The sequence below is a fragment of the Fusarium odoratissimum genome (genome assembly GCF_000260195.1).
Source record: "Fusarium odoratissimum NRRL 54006 unplaced genomic scaffold supercont1.9, whole genome shotgun sequence".
Lineage (NCBI taxonomy): Eukaryota > Fungi > Ascomycota > Sordariomycetes > Hypocreales > Nectriaceae > Fusarium > Fusarium odoratissimum.
In genome coordinates, this window is record NW_022158695.1 from 25,679 (window position 1) to 40,349 (window position 14,671).

Genomic DNA, 14,671 nt, shown 5'->3' on the forward strand with positions numbered 1-14,671 from the left:
TACTCACCAACGTACAGCGGAGATTTTATGCGCCACCGAATCATCCCGTCCAAGCGTCAAACTCTTCACCCCCTATCCATATCTACCGACAGATTGCAAGGTTTGTAGATCCACTCGACGTTGAGGCTCTGAGCCTCGGCTCATTTAACGTCGATGGTCTATATAGACAGACACTCCGTAGCAGCCTGTCATTTGTTAGACAATTCTCAGCATCCATCATGGCTACTAAACGCTTCCATCTTATGGGTGAAGACCCTTCAACTGCCCAGGAAATTGAGATCCATACGTCATTAGACGAGCAAGGTCTTCAGCATCTGGTGGCGTCGCATTTTGCAATTGTTGATCCATCTGGTAAGTAGATTCATTGGCTGAAGTGATGTCGCTAATTTTTAGGCATTGGTTTTGTCACTGAGTCCGATGCTTTGACAACCATTGCAGACGTCCTCGCCGCTGATGATATTTCCATCACCATCGATGGAAAGGCTGTTCGCGAGGTTCCAGGCCCAAAGGGTCTGCCTCTTGTAGGCAACTACTTTGAAGTGTACCCTGACCATCTCGGTAACCACCAACGGTTATTCGAGAAGTATGGCCCTCTCTTCAAGACCACCAACATGGGCAGCACCATTTATCACACAAATGATCCCAAGCTGGCCAACATTGTTTTCGGCGAGACAGACTTTTTCTCCAAGCGCATCATCGAAGGTCACCCTCTGTTTCCCATCAAGAACAAGGAGGCTGGTGTTTTCCTTGGTGACACTGATACAGAAGAGTGGAAAGAGGTGCACAAGTTTTTGCCTCCAGCCCTTGGTCCCAAGGCCGTGCGACACTATGCTCCTACCATGCAAAAGACTGTTGAGGATGCGTTCAAGGTTTTTGACGAACTTGATGAGCGCGACGAGGCTTGGAATGTGTATCCTTACATGTTGAAGCTCGGATCTCAGGCTGTCGGCAAGTTGGTGCTTGGCATGGACTTCCAACACTTTACCTCTCCTGATGCAAGACCTCATGCAATGGTGATGAGAATTGCGCAATCTCTGGAACTCAACAAGAAGATCACTTCAATGGGCAGCTGGTACAAGAACCTCCCATTCGGTGACCCTCAACGTCTCCGGGATGCTCGCGCGCACATGGAGTTGATGATGAAGGAGTCTGTTGAGAACGCTTCCAAGGGTGAGGGAGACTTGGAGCTGCAGGATGCTGCTGTCCAAGCCGAGAACATGGTCGATTATGTCCTTCGTGCTAGTGATAGCAAGGGCAACAAGCTTCCTCGTGAGCGAATCATGGAGCCTCTTGTTGTTGCCACTGGTGCCGGTTTCACAACAACTAGTTCTCTTCTTTCATGGCTGCTCTACGGCCTCGTTGCTTACCCCGGCATGCAAGAGAGGCTTCTCCAAGAGATGGTGGACAATGGCTTCGATGAGAACACCCAAATCACTGCCGACCTTACCAACAAACTTACCTTCCTTGACAAGTACATCAAGGAGACACAACGACGACACAACCCTTCGTACCAACCTGCACGAACAGCATCCGTCGACATGATCCTCCCCGGTGGCTATAAGCTTCCCAAAGACTCTATCGTCATTCCCGCCCTTCACCACATTCACAACAACACCAAGATTTGGGACAACCCAGCTTTGTTTGATCCTGATCGATGGGACACTGATCGTGTCAAGAACCGCCCTAATGCTTCGTATATTCCTTTCGCCACTGGACCTCGTATGTGTGTTGGTTTCAACTTTGCTCTGCAAGAAGTCAAGGTCTTCCTGCCCAAGTTGGTGTATCGATACAAGTTCAGTCTTGCACAAGATGGACCTGTTGAGTATGATCCAATGTTTCAATTGATTCGACCGAACAACCTGTATGTGAGGGCAGAGCGAAGGATAAAGTGGCCTTCAAAGAGCGATTAGATTGGGATATGGATAGACAAAAGTATAATAGATTTAATGTACAATAGATGAGATGAGATGTATATAAGAACATTGATATACATGGTGAGTAGAGTGATGTCATCCCCGCAGCGCCTTCAAAGCTGAGTTCTGGACGAGTAACTCCTTTGGGTCGCCATTCTCGATGATTCGCCCATCCTTCATGACAACGGCGAGATCAAAGTCTGTCACATAGTCAAGACGATGAGCGACTTCGATCACTGTTCGGCCTTGCATAACCTCGCGAATGATACGTCGTACGTCTTTGTCGGTAGCGTTGTCAACACTGCTGGTTGGTTCATCGAGTAGGACGATCTTTGAATGTGAGAGGAAGGCTCGTGCGAGACAAAACAATTGACGTTGGCCGACTGAAAATCCAAGCTCACTCAGATCAGCATCAAGTCCACCGCGAGTGTCAATGGTTGCCCATAGGGTAGTCTTTTTAAGAGCTTCAATGAGGATTTCATCCGCTTGGATGAGTGCTTCCGGGTCAAGATTCTGTCGTACTGTGCCTGTGAGGCTTACGGGATCTTGAGGGATTGTTGTTATCTGGGATCGGATATGTTGACGTGATAGTGATGCTAGGTCTTTGCCGTCGATATGAATCCTTCCTGATTGTAGCTCGAGTAAACGTAGAATTGAAAGGATCAAAGATGATTTGCCACTGAGATGTCAGCCAGTTCACCGAATCATCAATCGACTTTGGCCATTACCTTCCAGTACGTCCACATACGCAGACCTTTTGCCCAGATTCAACAGTAAGAGAAACATCACGAAGTACAGGTTGCGATTCATCACTAGGTTGTTAGTCGGAACTCCCAGGAGAGACTCTCGCGTACCTGTATGACGCAGTTACGCCATCGAACACGATTCTACCCCCTGGCCAATTGTCTGGCACTTCGGTCTCATCCTGCTTATTTTCGTTCGGGGTGTTGATGATGAACGATTTCAACCTGGCAATAGCTCCAAGTGACGTCTCCAGAGTCGTCCATTGATCAATCACCGTTGTTAGTGTCAGGTTCAACCCTAGCAGGTTGACCATTGCTAGCCCAATAGCACCCTCGCTAGTGGTACCAGGAATTCGAAGCGCAATTGTGACTAACAAGATGGCCATCCCAGCAACGAAGAGGTCCAGCACTAGTTCTAACCATCGCTGAATACAAAACATGAGATAGAAAGGTTTCTGTGATGTATTCAGCATACGACAGCTTTCATCCAGAAACTCATCTGTCCAGCCGAATGAGCGGATAGTTGCGAGTCCAGCAGTAATCTCTGTGAATTGTGTGTAGAGTGGTGTCTTGGCTTCCAGATCCAGTAGTCGCATCTGTCGGGAGGTACGAAGGTAGTACTTCTGGATGAGATATAGAGCCAAGAATGAAATTGGGAGAAACGCGCCAAAGTAGCTGGCTCCGGATGCTACGACGCCAATCTGAACCAGACATCGCAAGGTCACTGGGAGAGTTAGCGGAGTCTCATAATGAGGAAGTGCTTACAATCGAGTGTCAGGTAGAACGCTAGCGGAAGAGATATATCGATGAGTGTCATGTCCTGACTGAAGCTACTCGGATCAGTAAAGACTTTGGAACCGGGCCTTGACCTACCGGTTCAGAATGCTACCGTTTTCTGTTGATGTAAAGAAATGCAAAGGGGCTCTGTCGAAACCAAGTTAGATACGGACACCTCGATAACTCTGACGAGTCCAACACTAGACGGCGTACGCACCTGCAGACAGAGTTCAAAAGCTGCTCGTGGAGGTTGTTTGATGATTTTTCGACGCCTACAATGAGAAAGTAACTGATAATCAGCGAGGTGCTTCCATAGCCGGTTCACTTACTCGATGTTTAGGAGTGCCAGGGCCATTGAAGCAACGACTAGTCCTATATATCCTCCTGCGTAATGGGCATCCTTCGAGCCTTCACCTTTCTCCGTCCACATTCGTAACCAGATTTCTACATCATTAGCCTCGTTTGAACAAAGACCACAATACTCACGAGGCATGGCTTCAAGTACGGCACCGATCACTGAAGTTGGAAAGATGATGCTAATGACTTTCCAACCCATTGACTTAACATATATCTTGTAGCAATCGGTATCCCCAGTCTTTCGAGCCAAGTCAATTTCCTTCTTTGGAGTAAGCTTGACTATGTCCTTTTGTGTAGGCTCCTGAGTTTCGATTGGTGCGATAGTATTTAGAGTTTCGGTGGCTTCAAGTTGAGAGTATGGAACTTGATTGCGAGTGATTCGGCCGTCTTCAATCACGGTAACAAAGTCCGCGAATGGTAGATAATGAACTAAACTGTTAGAAAAGCTTCAAACCGGAAGAGCTCATACCGTTACTGGTTACCAGGACAACAGTGCTCGTCCGAAGCAAACCATCAGCCCCCAGAAGGCGATGGAAGACTGTATCTGCAGTCGTTTTGTCAAGGCTGCTGAAGACATCATCAAGTATAATGAGCTTCTTTCGCGAATAGACAGCTCGTGAAAGGGCAACCCTCTGTTTTTGGCCTCCACTTAAAGCCACTCCACCAGAACCAACAGTTGTCTCTTGACCTTGGGGCAATTGATGGAGATCCTCTTCCAAAGCGCAAGCATGAAGAACTGTCGACAGCCACTTGTCGTCTATCGGCGACAGCCCAACGATGTTTTCTCGAATTGTGGTGTTGCGGAGCCATGGTACCTGGTCGCAATACGCAAGAGAGTCCTCGGTCTTGACCGTCCCCTCTGCTGGTATAAGCTCGCCGATGATCGCTCTCAAGAGTGATGACTTTCCGCAGCCTACCCTGCCTGCAAGCATATTTAGTGTCCCGGGCGAGATGCGGAGGTTTATATCGGTGAGCAAAGAATTTCCGTCGGGCGCCTGAAAGTTGGCGTTCTGCACAGTGACGGCGTCAACATCGACTGTCTCCTTAGCAACAACCTGCTCATCCAGGAGCAAAAACGCTTGAATCCTGCCACAGCCCCCGACAACACCTGCAATCTGCATCAAGGAGACGAGAATCATGACAAGTGGTTGAGTCACAAGAGAGATCAGGGACAGCGATGTGAACGCTTCTGCGACACTCAGGCCTTCATCTGCTTTGGTCCAGTAAATTGCAGACATGATGACAACCACCGGAGTCAACTGGGCAGAGATCATGGCTGTACCGTTAGCGATGTAACGCAATCATGAGGCGACTTACCAAGGGCATTGAAGTAGACGAGCAACCATCGGAACTTGGCAGATACTTTGAGCTCTTTGACTCTTAGGCCCTGGACCATTTTGCGAAAGAAATCTGTCAAGCCCATCATTTTGATGCCTTTCATCTGATTGAGCATGCTTGATGTTTCACCAACTCGCTTCTGAACAGCTTCATTCCATTTCACTGTCGCTGGCTCCATGGCTGGAGAGATGATGCCGCTGAGGATCGTTGTGACTTGACTGTTAGCTTGGTCTAACGCGGGATAGAGTACTCACTGACGGTTGGAACCAGCACAAGCAAGCTAGGCTTACCAACTTGACGATAAAGCAGATAAATCCCCACAGGAAGTTCAAGCATGTTTGCCCACATATCATGGACCGAGGCTCCGGCAGCAACAATAGTCTCCACGTCCGCCGTCATGAGTGTAACAGGTGCAGAGTCCTTGATGGACGTGGTCTTGAGCTTGAGCGTCTTCTTGAAGATCAAAGACACCAATCCACCTCTGTACATAGTCACCAACTGGTAAGACATGTGTTTGTGCCAGGCGCCAGAAATGGCAAGGCCGAGGTAGATGAGGACTGTTGCTCCGATGAGCCCGCTGGAAATTTGGACCGACGTTTCCTTTTTGCTGACGAGCACGATGACGGATTGGATGAGGAAGGGCTGCGCAAAGTTGAAGCCGCTGTGAAGGAGTCGAGGGATGATACCGGCAGCGACTTGCCACTTGTATGCGAGGAAAGTGGATTTCAGGAGACTGGGCTGGCCACTATTGCGGGCTGCAACTGTTAGATGTCCACAGCAATAAGGTTCGGGATAGATCGGAGAGTCTCGGCTTACCTCGTTCCCATTGTTTCTCCAACGGCGCTGATACATGGTCTGTATCAAACTTTGAGTCTATCGCCTGTAAGTCTTCGGTCTCGAGAATAGTGCGATGGCCTTGCAGAAAGAGTCCATTCAACCACCAGAAGAAACTCCTGTTGACCACTCCTGATGAGGTCTCGTGTATCTTTTCTTTTTCGTCGAGTAGGCTCTTTGGTGTTTCTTCGAGAATCAAGAGAATCGTCTTAATTACGAATGAGGCAGTGAATACAGCTGCAATTGTCCGCATCGATCGTATCCAAAAGGTTCGGACGAGGGCAATGTCGAGGATAATGGTAACGACAAGAAATGTCCCGATCAACTTCGACGGTTTCTTTGAGTTTCGGTGTTCAAAGAACGACAGAGCGGCAAGTGCAAAAGATTCGATCAAGCCAAGGACGGGCTCAGCGATGGCTGTATTTGACGAGTTTTGTCGGCACCAGAGGACAACTAAAGCGGCTTGAATACTGGCATAAATGGCAATCGTAACCTGATCTATTAGCTCAAGTAACAAGGAGAAATGATCGCTTACCATTTTCGCCCATAACATGGGTCCAGATTTGGTGACCCTTTCATTGTTCCAAAGTACGTAGAGTCTCAGCGGCACGAACAAGATGAACAGACCAGTCGGGAGGAGAGATAAAATACTCTGTTCGAAAAGGATCGTGAAGTCGAAAACGCCTGCTCGCTGCGGGCCAAATTCTCTATCCGCATTCATGGTATGAGTCTGTCATAATCTTGACAAGTCGCATGTTGTTGCATCCCTTCAGGTTATATACCATCAAGTTGGGTCGGAGGAAGGTGCACAGCGCTCCAAAGCACCAGAAGAGGTTTAGCGCGGAGTCATGATTGATAATGTGGGGGTCATACGGGATACGGAATACGGAATACGCGTTGAACCTCGCTGCTAAAACAAGCCTTGGCAGGTAGGTGTCGGAATTTTACAACGGCCGCGGCCCGAGAAGTCCAGTCCTTTTGGCACGATGTTAGAAGGAAGAAAAGGTGAAAAGAGAGGGGAAGGAGGAAGAGAGTACCTGGTGGCAGTGAACTGAGGGCAGGGCATTGTGAATGTGAGCATTGACGTCATCACTGGCAGCAGCAGTTTGTTCACAACAGAAGCCATAATATGGCTTACTCATGCTGTAGCGTAGTGTTCCGCTGTCACGCTGCAATATTAACTTGTACGTAAAGGTTCAGAGCACGTAGTTTTCTTGCTTGTTAACTACGTTGGCATAGTTAAACCGCATTAGTCTCGTATGATACTGTTTTCAGCCAATTTGCTAGAACTTTGTAACTCACAATTGATCTACCAGCACGTCCTTTTCGAAAGAAACAACCTATTCTGGTTTGGTCATGGTTGCCATCTCGGCCCTTTGTTCGACCACCAGAATGATAAAGATCTGCTGGACTCACTCCCTCAGCCTCCAAGTCGATTGTGGTTGGATTCATGATACCGCTTACACTTCTAATCACAATCGAAGGAATATGCATTGAGCTTCCTGCATTTAGAAACAAATATCGAAATCCTGAAATGATATGTCAAGTTAATAGGCTGAGTGTCGTCATTCTGCTCTGAGGGAGATGCTTGTCAGGACGGGGTTAGTGGCGTGGTAACGGTTTATTAGCCGTGTTTTGGCGCTCAGCGTCAACTCCCGTGCGTTTCTTTGGCGGTAGCCAATAAGACCAACCTTACCGCACTTTTCAGGTGCCAAATACCCTCACGTGCGACGGATTCCCTCCCAAGGAGAGGCAAGAAAAATTAGGACCTCTACTCTAAATTACAAAAAGACCTAGGTAAACTTAGTACAGTATAAGGTAGACTTAGTGGGGCTTAGACTATGTATTTTTGGCACCCTTGTCTAATCTGATCCTCTTGCTCCCTGGGGACCTCCCTATACGTGTCTCGAGCAGACGCAAGCACAAATTTTGACATCAGGCCTAAATTTTTAAAAAAAAAATAATAAAACTCCAAGGTATATCTATCTTGAGAAAAAAACGCCGCATGCTCCAAAATAGTACACAAAGAAAAGTGACCGGATCAGCAGGCATAGCAACTGGACTAATGAGGCCCGCCATGCTGGTCGGGAGGAGGGTTATCCCAGGCCCAGTCCATGGCTTGCTGAGACGAGGCTGATTGATAAAAGGCATCGTAGTCTGCCTGTTGCAGCTTCAAATCCCGCTCTTGCTGCTGATATTGGACTGTTTGTTGCACCTCTATATCGGTTTGGGCGTCGCCAAGGTAGATTTGGTTGACGACCTGATCAAAGGTGAGACTTCGGTCCCCCATCAACATATTTCTCAGAGCCTGGCGAATTGTATACTCTCCCTGCTCGCGAGGGACAGTTGTTTCGACATATGGTGAGGCTGGAACGGTCCGAAATCTTGTCGTAACCAGAGGCGGGAAACATACTCTCCACATTGCATACCACTTGGCTACACTGCCAGTAACGCTATCACGTGCAGCTATGAGATCTCTGAACTCTGAAGGGAGCAGCACACCGGTCTGCTCAACACCCACTTTATAACATACAATGTTATCGCAGTGGTTTTGTAGGTTTTCCTCCGCGTTGGGACCACAGAATTCAATACGACACGTTGTATGGTAGAGTCTGATGTCATTGGCGTTGGTGCAAGTCCCAGCCTGCTGCATCCTCTCCTCGGATTCAGCGTTGTCGGTAGACTCAGCGTCACGACGTCTGACCAGCTTTATCCGCCGCAATAGATGGCTTCGCATGATGTGCTGCGAGACATCATTAGGTCGACGCAGTCGAAGACTGCTGCACTTATGGAACTGCAATGGATCGGTCATGTAAAAGGGGCATCCAAACGTTTTTGGAGGTCGAGTGTCGCCAAGAGAAGGAAATCGGTAGCCATCTGGTGGCGGTTGTGAGTTGTTGCCCCCCTTGCCTTTTCCACCTTTGCCTCCACCACCGGAGCCAGAATTCCGGGCGTCTTTCACCGTACTCTTCCCTTTGTGTCCAGATTTTTCGACTGTCTTCGAAGAGACCCTGTGACTGGTGTTTCCATAGGTCTTGTAATAGCCATTGTTTGGAGGGGCTGACTGGGTATTAAGCTTGCTGAGTAACCTGTAGAGCCAGGGCGTGGCTTGATGACCCCACTCGACCAACGGGTGGCTGAGGTCACTGGACGCCGCTGCGGGAATGCCGTACTCAAGGTTGGTGTCGCTGCTATCCACAGTTGTTGTCGACGTATTTATTGGTACAGGTGTTTGCAGTTGATGCCGTGAGAACTTCTGTCTCAAACGACGCCAGCGAATCCTTGAAAACCTCGAGTTCGAGGCCAAAGTTGCCCGGGGCACATCCACAGATGGTCCATGATGATAGGATAATTGAGAAACCATGATTGAAAGGGGGGACAGTTAAGCGAAGGATTGAAGTCTCGGAACGATTATGCTGTGTCTTTGTGGAACTCGAGGCGATGAGACAATGCTCGACAACTCAGATAACACCGGCGTCTGTACTTGCTGAGAGGTACGAGCGAACCTGCAAGAGGTGGTGACCTTATAATCATAAGGCAGTAGTCTGCCTCTTACACAATGGTGTAGCCCGTTTGAGGCTCTGTTGTCGCTCCATCGTGAAGCAGGCTCTCTACTACACATACGCGCAGTTATCCAGGAAGGCTCCCACAATCGCGGAAATGAAACAGCCCTGCGTATTAGGCATATTCCTCTTCTAACTTGCGAAAAATGTCTGCAAGTAACTGTCTTTAGAGTTTCTTACTATCGAAACAGGCATAGCATTGTCACACAACCCGTTATTGTTCTCACCGGTAACCTTATTATCCAACTCTGGGGCAACCAAGAAGGTACGCGACGACTAGAAATTCGAGACTACCAGAAATGCCCTGTCTTCGATCTGCCATGTCTTACGCAATCGCGCCTTGAACTACACAGATGCGGAGGGGTGAAATCATCTTTTGGTGTCTCACAGTCTGTTGCGGGGTGTAATTTCACCCGTAAAAGTAAATCCATCGCAGAGGCCTCCTCGCATCTGGGCTGTGTCTCCCTACGCAAATGTGGAAGACTGAACTGCAGTAAATCCCTGTTCGATGATTTCATTCGATGCAGTATTCCACTATTGCTGTTGTGCAACACATCAGCAACTCTCATTCGCCGCCACTCGCTCAGCTTTTCCCAACCGCCAAGCCCTCAGTGTTCGCATTTGTGGTTCGCATTGGCCAGACTCGAAGCTCATTAGTTGACGCTGTGCTGTTATAGGGAATTCGATGAATTGTTTAAAATTCGAGTACGCGGTTGTGAATAGTACCATGTCATGGCATCCACCGTTGCGGGAGATGGCGCTTTGGAAAGAAAGTACTGGTTATATATACATTTGACAGAACTTTTGAATCAGAACACAACGTTTCGCCGTAAACTTGTCACAAAATCACTGTCTGGTTCAGCATGCCCTCCTCAAACACATCTTCAACGAGGTTTGTCTCGAGTATCCATTATACCAAGCCCTGCTCGCTAACTGAACCGCAAATGCAGCGATTCGAATCAACCAACTGAGCGCCAAGGCTATGATGAGCGCATTCAGATTTGGATGTCGGATGAAGGGCTTGCCCTCCAAGGCAGGCTGCTTACCAGGTCGGCACCATGGCACGGCCCCACGGCCCAACATCAAGCGATAAGGAATCTATTAAGACAAAAGTTTTAAGTCGGACTGAGGCGGATGTCCGGGATGTCTGGTGCGATGGATATCTGAAGGCGATTTAAAATGTACCCATTGTGATTTTAAGGCGTGCCTTTTTAGCATAAGCGACTACAAAACCCTGATTAGATACTCACAGATTATCAACCTTACGTGTTGAGGCTATAATATTAATATCATTTGACATCCAATGCCATAGGCTGGAATAATCACGCCCGTCTCACTAATCTGCCTTGTGTGTCTGCACGTTGCACATGCTTTCATACCCCTCCCGTGTTCGTAATAAATTGGCCATGTCTAGGAAACGGTCCCCCGTCGCCTTGTTATGTGTAATTCTTCGACCCTTAGACCTGCGTGAAACAGACCACCTAAGCTATTTTCAAAACCCCCAAGAGACTCGACGTTGTACCACGAATTGACAAAATCTATGGCCTCACAGTATATTAGACCGAGCCTTCATCCGTTCTACAGTACGGATACGCGACTGTGACATCATTTGAGATTTTGGAGGGTCGCACGATGACAATTGGTCAGAGCGATGCTTCAAAGCCGAAGGTATTCGTAGGGCATTCAAATGAGTCCCCCCATGACAATCGTGCTACTGCCCGCGCAGCGAAGTATAGGGAAATGGCCAACAAGACAACTTCAGCACCTTGTGTTTCAAAAAAACAGTCCAAAGGCCAGGTATCTCAACAGCCATATGAGTTTTCGGGCCCTGTCGATGATGTCAAAGACGTGCGCGGCCATCCTGCACAAGTCCTTGATCCGCAGAGAGATGCTTGCCAGGCTCGATGTATGATAAATTCCACTTCTCTACCTCATTCAAGAAAGCTGACAATTTACTGCATATCACAATGGGCCTCCGAGTCCGGATAGGACAGAGTTTTGCGATGGACAATATCTGGTCTCTCGGCTGCATCTTCCTCGAGAAACCCAAAGGGAAATGACAGATGTAAAATGCTCGGCCAAAGGGGAAAGTCTTCAGCAAACAGCTTCATCCGCCAAAGGGAAGTATTTGGAGGGCCTACGGAAGGTGGAATCAAATCCTGCCTTGGTCCCAAAAAGCAAAGATCAGGAGCAGCCTTCCGAGGAGGAATATCAGAACGAATTGGCCCTTTCAGGTGACAAGGTCAAGGAAAAGCCTTTGAATTCGAAGAGAAGGGCTGAGGACACCAAGGTGCCTCATAAAAAGAGTCGTACCTCCATGGCAACCGATACGAATAAAAGGCTTGAGACATTTGCCTGTCCGTACTACAGAAAGCACCCCGAACGCTATCTTGATTGTATTAACTTGAAGATGATTCGAATATCAGACGTCAAGCAACATTTAAAAAGGCGGCATACGTTCAATTACTCGTGCACCAGATGCTTCGAGGGCTTCTCCTCGTCCAAGACATACGAGGACCACGTACTAAAACAGTCTTGTCCGATCACTGACTGTAACAACAACGATGGCGTTTCACCCGATGCGCAAGAAGCACTCAAGTACCGCGTTGATAGAAGTTCCTCTTCTGAACGTCAGTGGCATGAGATATGCAGGATACTCTTTGGGACGCTCGGGCTTTCACTGAGCCCCTATCAAGATGGTGTTTTCAAGGAGATAACAGGAATTATCCGTGGCATATGGAGGAACGAAGAGCAGAGTATCATCTCTAGTTTGAAGGAAACACAAAATGTACCTTGCGCTGATCAACTGCGCCCGCTTCTGTCCGAAATCCTTACCAAAGTTGAAGATTGCTTTGAGCAAAAAGAGAAGAAGCCTCTAAAAGGCAGTCCGTATGAAAGATCCAAGAGCATTGAAGATACCCCGAGAAAATCACCAGAAGAGGGGAAATTGGAGTATGACTGCAAGCCCTCAGGGCTCAGCACTGTCAAGAACAACAACGAGCAGCTCGAAATCAACGAGCCTTATAATCCACCAATGCAAGACTGGTCTTATTCAGCCGGCCTCGACTCATCTAGTAACTTCTTCAACTATACTGTGCTCCCGGAATACCAGAACCAGCAGGTTGGGTGCCCGTTTATGAATCTCTCAGCAGGACTGCTTCATCCTGATGATGGAAGAAATTGGCATTTTACGGGTCCAAATTCTATTACTGCAGTGGAAAATATCGTGGCACAACAAGTTTCTATGGAGAACTCTACATTTCCAGAAGACGATCTCCTTTCGGCTCAGATGCCCAATATGTTTGACTAAATCGTTGGTTGAGCGTCTATCATACAAACCCCAGAGCTATTCTTGAGTCCCAATTCTCCTTGGAACGAAATCGTAAAAAACAACGAATCGAGGGTTGAGGATCACGAAGTTTGAGGCAGATCGAATATCCTGAGATGCATTGGGGGCTACAGCAGGATATTTTTCACTGGGTTAATGGAGCTCAACATCTTGGGCCTACCTTTGACGGGGGATCATGACGAGAAGTAACTAGTCAATGGACAGCTGCGGGTTTGGATTCGTTTATAAGGCGGACACCTTGAGTTCTACTATCAATCATTCACATCCAGGCAGAACCTCCAATATATTCGGCAATTAGAGGACATCGCAGTACTCTGAGTAAGCATAGCAACTCACAAAGCGAAAGGAGAGAACTAAGGTTCCAATTCGGTTTGGTTGACAGCGATCCCATATCATGCCTGCTGAAAATTACAATTCTCATGGCATCGAGGCACAGGAGAGGATCCTGAATGCCTAGAAACCAGTCACTATAGCAAGTATGACTTAAATGCCTGAGGCCTACATATTCTTTTACCATATTAAAATTCCAGGTGGCCGTTTTCCCGTATTCGAAGTATATCCGCCTCGAGGTTGGCATTAGCACGTGAAACATATCTTCAGGGCTTGAAAAGAAACTGGTGGAAATGGACAGTACCAGTGCGTTTATTTATTGAGATAATCTGGAGAAATCACATGCCTTGTTATCATGAGCCAACCCCAAGCTCATTCACCCCGGAGCAAGCGTAGTCCCGGAACATTTCCGCTCGTCAATGACACCAATTAATAGGTCCTCCAGAACCATTTCGTACAAGATACCCGTAAGTTTCCTAGAATTCTCTGGCGATATTCTCCGATCTCCCAGAGATTGTGCAATATATTTAAATCCATTGGAGTTCCAGAAGTCACGCATCATGGAGATGCTTAACCCGGGGTCTCGATCTAGGAACCATGACCGAGGCTCTGTTGTATCGGGAAACACAATAGACCAAATTCGAAACCAAAGTGCCTTCTGACCGATACATTGAGTGTCTATATCGAGCAACATCGCCTTCTGGCCCTCGGTTAGCCCAAATATCGGGCTCGGAACGCGCTTCTGGCACTCCTCCCTTAAAACGTGATCATCGCAGCTAATCAGACTGTCAAACGTCTCGTAACAGTGCGGACAGTAACATCGGCGTGAATGACATTGGAACAAATGTTCGACCAGATCCTCAATGCTTCGTAGGTCGCTTGTAAGCAGACACTCTTGGCATTTCTCATGATCATAGACATAAAAAGGACAAGCGAGATATAGAAATACCGCTGAGAAAGTAGGACGAGACATTGACGCCAATTCCTCCTCACGGAGGTCATGTTCATCACCTGTCCGTGTATGCGTCATTGGCTGTATAGATGAAGGTCCGAAGCGTTCTGGTGAACGGAGTTCATCCTCCGGTGATGCGATGTATTCCATCTTTTCCTTCCAAACCCTGAACCTTGCAGATGCGTATGTCTTAAGCTCAAGTCTCAGGGTCTGAAACCACTCGCTCGCGGCAAGTTCTTGTTCCCACCGTTGGATGTCATCAACATCATCATCTTCATCCTCTATGTCCTCTAAAGATGAGTATTGAGAGCCCTTGTCATGTCTGGGGGACAAGGGTGCGGCACATCCGGGTAGAGGTGCATTAGGCTGATGACCAACCCGGGGATCACATTGGTCAACGCTGGCTCGCTTGACTCCTCTGGCATCCGATGAGGGGGCTGGGCTGCCATTGGATTGGGAGGAGTTTTGGCTTGGTGGAGGCTTGTGAAACTTTGTTTCTGTCATTTCTGCTGTAT

At 48.0% G+C, this 14,671-nt stretch overlaps 5 protein-coding genes across 6 annotated transcripts; 2 read left to right on the forward strand and 3 right to left on the reverse strand.

The window, feature by feature from the left end:
- The first annotated feature begins 210 nt into the window (after positions 1 to 210).
- FOIG_06356 (cytochrome P450 oxidoreductase) lies at positions 211 to 1,981 on the forward strand. Its single transcript, XM_031205407.1, has 2 exons — positions 211 to 351; positions 394 to 1,981. Exons 1-2 carry the CDS (start codon positions 219 to 221, stop codon positions 1,908 to 1,910), a joined length of 1,650 nt encoding a protein of 549 aa, XP_031064131.1. The 5' UTR covers positions 211 to 218; the 3' UTR covers positions 1,911 to 1,981.
- On the reverse strand, positions 1,870 to 6,683 carry FOIG_06357 (uncharacterized protein; the record flags this gene model as incomplete). 2 transcript variants are annotated; one of them, XM_031205408.1, is made up of 13 exons in its annotated part: positions 1,870 to 2,592; positions 2,642 to 2,725; positions 2,768 to 3,380; positions 3,422 to 3,486; positions 3,530 to 3,580; positions 3,651 to 3,722; positions 3,763 to 3,877; positions 3,920 to 4,219; positions 4,260 to 5,066; positions 5,108 to 5,341; positions 5,383 to 5,883; positions 5,945 to 6,455; positions 6,498 to 6,683. In XM_031205408.1, the coding sequence occupies 13 exons, from the start codon at positions 6,681 to 6,683 to the stop codon at positions 2,010 to 2,012; spliced, it is 4,122 nt and encodes a 1,373-aa protein (XP_031064132.1). In that variant the 3' UTR covers positions 1,870 to 2,009. The 2 variants fall into 2 exon arrangements, with proteins under 2 accessions (XP_031064132.1, XP_031064133.1); XM_031205409.1 differs by having other exon boundaries at positions 2,642 to 3,380.
- Positions 6,684 to 8,024: 1,341 nt separating this feature from the next.
- On the reverse strand, positions 8,025 to 9,326 carry FOIG_06358 (uncharacterized protein; the record flags this gene model as incomplete). Its single annotated transcript, XM_031205410.1, has 1 exon — positions 8,025 to 9,326. One exon carries the CDS (start codon positions 9,324 to 9,326, stop codon positions 8,025 to 8,027), a length of 1,302 nt encoding a protein of 433 aa, XP_031064134.1.
- Positions 9,327 to 11,581: 2,255 nt separating this feature from the next.
- FOIG_06359 (uncharacterized protein) lies at positions 11,582 to 12,835 on the forward strand (the record flags this gene model as incomplete). Its single annotated transcript, XM_031205411.1, has 1 exon — positions 11,582 to 12,835. One exon carries the CDS (start codon positions 11,582 to 11,584, stop codon positions 12,833 to 12,835), a length of 1,254 nt encoding a protein of 417 aa, XP_031064135.1.
- A 745-nt stretch (positions 12,836 to 13,580) lies between these two features.
- On the reverse strand, positions 13,581 to 14,660 carry FOIG_06360 (uncharacterized protein; the record flags this gene model as incomplete). Its single annotated transcript, XM_031205412.1, has 1 exon — positions 13,581 to 14,660. One exon carries the CDS (start codon positions 14,658 to 14,660, stop codon positions 13,581 to 13,583), a length of 1,080 nt encoding a protein of 359 aa, XP_031064136.1.
- Positions 14,661 to 14,671: the final 11 nt, after the last annotated feature.

What these genes read in the sequence shown, in the direction of transcription:
- FOIG_06356 (XM_031205407.1), top strand. Translation starts at nt 219, where the DNA reads ATGGCTACTAAACGCTTCCATCTTATGGGTGAAGACCCTTCAACTGCC. An exon ending in TGCAATTGTTGATCCATCTG is followed by an intron (nt 352 to 393) that starts GTAAGTAGATTC and finishes GCTAATTTTTAG; the next exon opens with GCATTGGTTTTGTCACTGAG.